This window comes from Arachis duranensis, chromosome 3 (genome assembly GCF_000817695.3).
Source record: "Arachis duranensis cultivar V14167 chromosome 3, aradu.V14167.gnm2.J7QH, whole genome shotgun sequence".
Classification (NCBI taxonomy): Eukaryota; Viridiplantae; Streptophyta; class Magnoliopsida; order Fabales; family Fabaceae; genus Arachis; species Arachis duranensis.
Window position 1 is genome coordinate 118,700,620 of NC_029774.3, and position 7,347 is coordinate 118,707,966.

At 34.5% G+C, this 7,347-nt stretch overlaps 1 protein-coding gene across 1 annotated transcript; it reads right to left on the reverse strand.

The window, feature by feature from the left end:
• Nucleotides 1-1,356: 1,356 nt before the first annotated feature.
• Nucleotides 1,357-6,369, reverse strand: LOC107480630 (external alternative NAD(P)H-ubiquinone oxidoreductase B2, mitochondrial). The gene is made up of 10 exons (XM_016100785.3): nt 6,091-6,369; nt 5,423-5,684; nt 4,582-4,788; nt 4,184-4,434; nt 3,361-3,583; nt 3,143-3,247; nt 2,419-2,691; nt 2,199-2,320; nt 1,949-2,068; nt 1,357-1,846 (listed from the first exon to the last, which is right to left on the reverse strand). The coding sequence occupies exons 1-10, from the start codon at nt 6,180-6,182 to the stop codon at nt 1,759-1,761; spliced, it is 1,743 nt and encodes a 580-aa protein (XP_015956271.1). The 5' UTR covers nt 6,183-6,369; the 3' UTR covers nt 1,357-1,758.
• Between the last annotated feature and the right edge of the window lie 978 nt (nt 6,370-7,347).

Consider the following 7,347-nt stretch of genomic DNA (forward strand, 5'->3'; position numbering starts at 1 on the left):
TTTTTAGATATATTTTTTTATAAAATATAATAATTAATTATTATTACCAACAAATTAACAAATAGTATATTAGTATCTATATTTTTTTTTACGGTAAAATATTTAATACACATGAAGAAAAGTTTTCCCATATGTGGTGAAATATTCCTTTGAGATTCCCATAATGTGGTTGATTAATTTGCACATAGGTTACACAACAAACTGGATTCTATAACAAACGGTATAGTCCAACGAATTTGTAACATCCTCTTAGTTTCTGCCACCATCAATATTCTTTCAGTGCATTGACCCTTCATGTTAACATATAAATCCCACTGTTTGTGACTGTGATAATGATAAGACCCTATTGATTAACAACTACTTTTTCATGAAAATTGGCCTCACATACACTGAAAGTGGACAAATTAAAGCTCCATCTGTATATGAACATGACCCAACATATTTCATGGTTTACGGAGGATGTTTCTTATGTCGGCGAAGCCAAAAGCCCAAGGGGGATTGTATTCTCTCACCAATGCACAAAAGCATCACCATATTTTAACTAGCTAGGTAACAGTAACACCCACCGCTTAAAATTGTAGGAACCAATTTATTGAAGCTATAGCGACGTCGTATTTACATTAATTAAGGCACTGCATATAGTTTATCAGCGATTGAATCTGAAAATCAAACTAGCTTCTGGCTATAGTTTATGGACATCATCACTGCATCGGAGAATCTAATTTAGATGTACAAAATCAATCTATTATTAAGGATTAACATCCAATTCAAAAAAAAAATCTAAATAATCAATTCGATTGAGTAATATTTAAATTTTCTTTATTTTTTCTTTTCTATCAGAAAGTACTTTTTGGTGGTTGAACGGTAGATGTTTATTCTTCTTTAACCAAGTATCTATGGTTTAAAGCTCATCTTGAGCATGAAAATACTTTAAAATTTTGGACCAGCTACTCCATTTATTAAAATATCTACGATCTAACGAAAAATTAATCACTGAAGCGCTAAGAAAATATTCCAACTGTGAAACAAAAGTGGAAGAATGATATAAAGACTTGGGATTTCATATTGGAACGCAAAGGTATTTAAAACTAGAATATGTCATCCTTCAAAATTAGCTTTTCAACTGTCAATTCTTGAAAACATGTTATCGTAAGACGTCAACGGTTGATTAAATTGTTATTGCCAAAGCACGCCGCATCAATCTATTATGCTATAGAAGCAACCTATTTTTTGTATTTGTTTTAACGTAAATTTCAGACAATTCGAAGGGATGAAATTCAAATCCTCAACAAAGCAAGTACGGTTGCTGACTAATGCCTTTTTTGACGATTCATTTATGGATTAACACACAAGATATGAGAAACAAAATGATTCATTCCAGACAAAGAACTCATCTGTGTCTCCGTTAACTTATTGTTATTTCCTTGAGCAACAAACTCAACAAATGGGAATACATAACATAACTATAGTCTGTATTCATCGCATGAATGATAAGGCCTAAGGCCTTTGAAAGGCTAAAGTCACCAAGCATCTCCGAAACACAACAGCAAAACTCGGAGACCCACTAATGCTGCGAGTGGTAAAAAGCATGATGAGAGAAAAGAGCAGCTGTGCCTGTGACATGGGAACTGCTAGTGCATTTATTCAAAGAATCAGGAATTGAACACAAAAATTTTCCTACATCAAAGTAAACTCAAGATTGAACAGCCCTGCAATATTGCCATTACAGTTTTGACTTAAAGATTTATGACGATGCTCTCAGATTTGACTTGAGTCCCTTCCAAAAATAAAACGCCTTGTCCAGTCTGATACAACTAATGCCCGTGTGCGCCAGCTAACTTGCTTGCTGTTCAAGGCAAACAAAAGCATTAATAATTCAGTATTCTGAATGTCTTAAGAGCAGTTTTAAGGATATAATAATGAGACCAAAAGGAACACACAACAATACCTTGCATAGACAGAATACCAAAGCCATTGAGTGCTATGACCAATTGAAACCCAATCACCAGGAAGCTGTGCAGCTGCCTGCTCTCCTCCCAGAGGAGCAAATTGACCTAAATGCTTGTACCTTGAGGCACAATCAACCATGCACTAATAAGTAAATCCTTCAACTATGGAGACCCTTTGATCATATTCATCAATGTATAAACATAAAGAGAAAGATAAAAGAACTAAGAGCAAGTAAGCTAATATGATACCTGAAGGGTTTGAACCTATGGCGTCCTTCTCCCCTGAACCTGATAGGACCCTCAGGATTCTTTTCACACTCCTCCATCCGATTAAAGCACTTGGCAAGGTAGGTGCCTTGCTGAGATGCAACCTAATACGAGAGTGCCAAAAAAAAAAAAACAAGTCATGTCACCGAGGAGACATCATCAGATAGAAAGCCTACAGGCAACTAATTAACATGCCATGCACCTGTGCTGTAGCAGGAAGAAACTTCATTTGAGAATCCACTTTAGAAAGTGCAGTTTTTAGTTCTTCGATACTCAGCTCAATAGATTCCTTTGCAACATCTCCCTTGGCTTCTTTCAACAGATCAGCAATATCATTCATTTGTCTAGTCTTCAGATACAGTTCTACCTGAGGGTATCTCTCACAGATATCATCCAATACCTCTTGAAATTCTTTGACCGTGAGGGTTCCTGAGTTGTCTTTGTCCGCCTTCTTAAAGATTGCTGCAATATCTTCCTACAATGCCGAGAATGAAATTCACTATTAAAGAAAAAAAAGATTATTTGAAATTCAAATAATTGTCATTCTCATACTAAAACACAAGTCCCAGATATTGAATGAGTGCATCTTAATTTAGAATGCATTGACAGATTCACTTAACTTGAAAAAGAACAAATACAGCACAAATTTATTCAGCAAGATGAGTTTTAATAAAGACTTACTATGTCTATCACTCTACAAAAGAAAAATAGAGATTTTACTATTTCATCAAAATTATGTAGTGGTGTTACACACTTACACTAATGATGGAGAGAACAACAAAACTCTGAAGAAATGCCAAATGTAAACCTAGTATAATTGAATCCAATTACTCAACCCATATCAATGGAATAGGCAAATGGCAATATACATACTATTGGTAATGCTAAAGTGAATGCATAAATTATGGAGAAATAGTATGAGATACCATGACTTTTCGCTGGTTTATTGTAGCACAATCTCCAAGTGCATACACATTGTTGGTTCCCTCAACTCTCAACCATTCATCGGTAGCAACAGCACGCCTGTTAATCTGCTTAGAATGGTACGTGTCAAATGAATAGTACTAAAACATATAGGCTTCAAGAGACAAGGTAAAAATCATAAATCAGAATAAATGTAATGTCAAATTTCCCAAACACAAACCTGGCCAATTTGTGTCATAAAATCTCTAATAAATGGACGAGTTCCAATGCCAGTTGACCAGACAGCCATTCCATATGGCATTGTAGTGATTTCTCCTCCATTTTTCATTTCTTTAGTCGAAATTTCTTTATCAGATACCTTCACAACCATGGATCCAGTTTTCACATCGATGCCATCTCTTCGGAACTTGTCCTCAGCAAAAGAAGTGATTCTTTTGTCAAACCTGAAAAATGAGCAAAAACACACATCACCTTTGACGAAAGTTTTATGGTCAAATTAGGTATTTAACAATGAATAATACAACAACTTCATAACTTTTATGAGCATTGCCTACTTTACATGAAATAAACCTACCATTATTAAGGAACAAGAACCATTCTCATTGTCTATCTCTTCAAATAACTATCTTAAATTCTTGTAGTTGTGTTGTGCTTCCAAGATTTTTACTATGTAAAACACAAGATTGTAAGCAGAATGTTATATATGTTTCCAATTGTTCCCTCTTAAACACTTCGGCTTGTCAACTTTTCAACCCAATGATTTCACATCCTACTCAACACCAGTAGCTGGTTTCTTTGAGTCTAACATGTGCATATCAGGTACACTACAACACCTTCTATTGAACCATGTCATTATGTTACTGAAATCACATGAGTTATTACCAAATTTTAAACAAACAAAACCACCACCCACGTATATAAAAATCCATGATTTAGTCAAATACTTCAGATGCCTACTCATAAAACGCAAATTGGATGGTAAGGCATTGTTCATCAATTTGCTAATAATGAAAGCAAAGGAATAATGAGAGTTAGATGCTCACATGCTCAAAATATGTTCCCCTGCCTCCAGAAGCGTAATCTTAACCAAATCTTTTATACCGGGATATAATTTGACCAAATCTTCATTGACGAAGTCATGAAGAGAGGCTGCAAACTCCACCCCGGTCGGACCACCTCCAACAATAGCAAAATGAAGGATTCTCTTCTTCTCTTCCTCACTTACACTAGGCAAGCTTGCTCTCTCAAAGCAGTCAATAACTGTTCTTCTGATCTTCTGTGCATCTTCAACTTCCTGCACAGTGTATACACACATCCATGAAAATATTAAAATATAAAATAATAAAAAAAATACACATGCATAAACAGAATCCAGTCACATTTTATACGTAAGAGCTTTGGGACTTAATGGCTTTCAGTACGAGGTTAGAAAGGGACTAACCTTCAAGAAATGGCAATTCTCCACCACCCCGGGAGTATTGAATGTGTTTACATTTGCTCCCACGGCTATGATGAGGAAGTCATAGTCCACAACAAATTCATCTTTTTCATTCGAATTATTGCTTATACTTGATCGACAGTAAACTTTCCTGTTTGCTGCGTCAATCTTGAGACATTCTGCTTCACTGAAGTCTACTTTCACATTTTTCTGCTAGGAGGAAAACGTGAAAAAGCTGGCATTAAGCAGGTTTCTATACCAGTAACCTAATTATCAGAATATGTGTAAATTTATTCTAAGGTGATAACAGTCTTGACATATTTGACTAAATTGTTTTTAACAGTTTTCAACTATTAGCTTCATGTGGAAACAATTGAATTGGACGTGAGTTTCCACCTTATTCTAATAATAAATATCATCATCACACAAACATTTTCCTAATACAAGAGTGAAGTCAAATTACAGTGACAAGACCCTAACATAAGACCAAAGCGCCTTGTATTCATAATTTTATAATAATAATAGTAATAACTCTAGAAAGTTAAAACAATGTGTATAAACTTATATAGCAAATATATATTACGCGTATGTACTTTTCTCAAGACTCTGGTGCTCGGTTTAACATAAGAATGTAAGATGAGTTGGCCAATCAAAACCGTTGACAGCCATTAGCTATTCTAAACAAATTTGCTTGCAATAGGACTGAATTAGTGAAATGGAATGATAGTAGTATCTAAAATACAATCATAATAATGATATTCGCACATAATCAGAAAAAGTATATACCCGAATTTTATATTAGTCGTGTATAAAAACTTATTAAACTTAATTAACAAGTTATTACCTTCCTAAAGATGTTGCGAACGGGTTCAACGATGCTACGGGCCTCGACGGTGCCGCACGTGACACTAGGAAGCAAAGGTGTGAAGGCAAAATAGTTGCGAGGAGACACCACGTGGACCTCATATCTGGGATTCTCCAGATTCTTCAAGAAGCTCGTCCCTGCCCAACCTGTCCCCAGCACCACCACCTTCTTCTTCTCCTCCTTCACTACCGCCGCTTCCGATTGAGCTACCGCCTCGCCGTATGCCAAAAGTCCACCACCGCTGCATCATATACAACAAATACACCCTTCAGTATTCAACTCTTCATATTTTATAATTTGTGATCTGAATCTGACACATCTCAACTACATAATTCTTGTTTGTTAGATCTATTCACTCAATATTTTAGTTTATTTTCCAATTTAACTTAATTGCAAGGAATCTCAATAAGAGAGCATGGTTTGGTGCAGAGGACGGGAGTAGGACAACGGATCAGAGAATAATTAGCAAAATTGATTATAGGAATTATGTTTAAATTAAAATCCGGGTTTGGTGAGTATATGTGGATCTACCTTGGAAGAGAAGAAACGTTGAATCCATGATAATAGAAATGAAAACATCAAGTGGTAATAGGAATAAGCAAGAGAAGAGGGAAAAGGAAAATGGAATGAAGTAGATGGAGAGGTACCTAACGGTGGTGCAGAGGAGTACAAGCTTGAAGTGGGAGTCGTAGCCATGGAAAGCTTTAGAAAGACGCTGGAAGAAAGTGAAAGTGCGCATTGTGGTTGTTTGGAGCAGCGAAGATCGGGGATTCCAAAATTCCGGGAAGTTGAAAAGCGAGTGGGGGATGTTCTGACGGGTACGTAATTACAAGAATGTGAGAGAGAGAATGGGGTCAACCGTCAAAGAGAACGAGGGAGGGAAAGAACCAGAGGAAGCTACCAAGCACAAAAATTGGAACTGCGTGTCTTCTAGGCTTTCGCCTTTTCTAGTTTTCTTTTCACGTTCTGAGTTCTGACTTTTGACTCATTTGTAAAAAAAACTAAAAAGTAAGAAAAATTTTAACGGCGAGTCAAATTTAATTTTATTTACTAAATTAAAAAACAGTGAATTAAGTATAATCAAATAGTAATACTGTTTTGTATTTTATAATTTCATTGTTCAATTATAGTTCGCCCAAAAAAAAATTTATTCCATTTTATCGAATCACCCATGCCCAAACATATTATTTTCTTTTATTAAGTGACTGGTCAATGTCTAAACAAGTTCTGAATTAAAAAAATCTAAACGTTAAAATAATTTGATTTTTATTCACATCATTTTTTTAATTATATTATTTTATTATAATGTCACTTATAATATGGCCGCCGACGAAGGGTGTCTTAGCAGCTAGTTTTTCCTTTATTGAAGTCGTTTGTGATGTGCTGGAAGCAGATTAGCAAAATAAAGGTGGCACGCATAAAATGACGTGTTACTAGGTTTGTTTTTCATCCTCGTCGATTGGTAATAAGTAATAACGCATACAAACATAAAATGATTTGTTTAACAGTTTAAGCCATTCGGTTGAAGATGGGATAGGATAACTGTGACCCTGACCAAAAATCTGAAAAAAGTGTGCACATGGTTTTCTTTGGATGTCACAATTTGTTGGTGGTGGTCGTCATTATTAACTCAACTTTCAGTTTATATTAAAGGTAAAAATTGATATCCTTTTTGCTTTCAGGTAAAATTAATATTTAAAAATTAAATAATAATTTAATTAAATTTATTAAATTAGTTATAATGGTTAATTTTATATAAAAATAATTATATATAAATTTTTATTTTATATTGATTATATTCTATTTTTATATTAACTTTCTCACCAAATTTAAAATATAAGACTTTACGGCACTATTATTGTTATTTTTTTATATTTATATTAAATATATACTAAAATTAATAA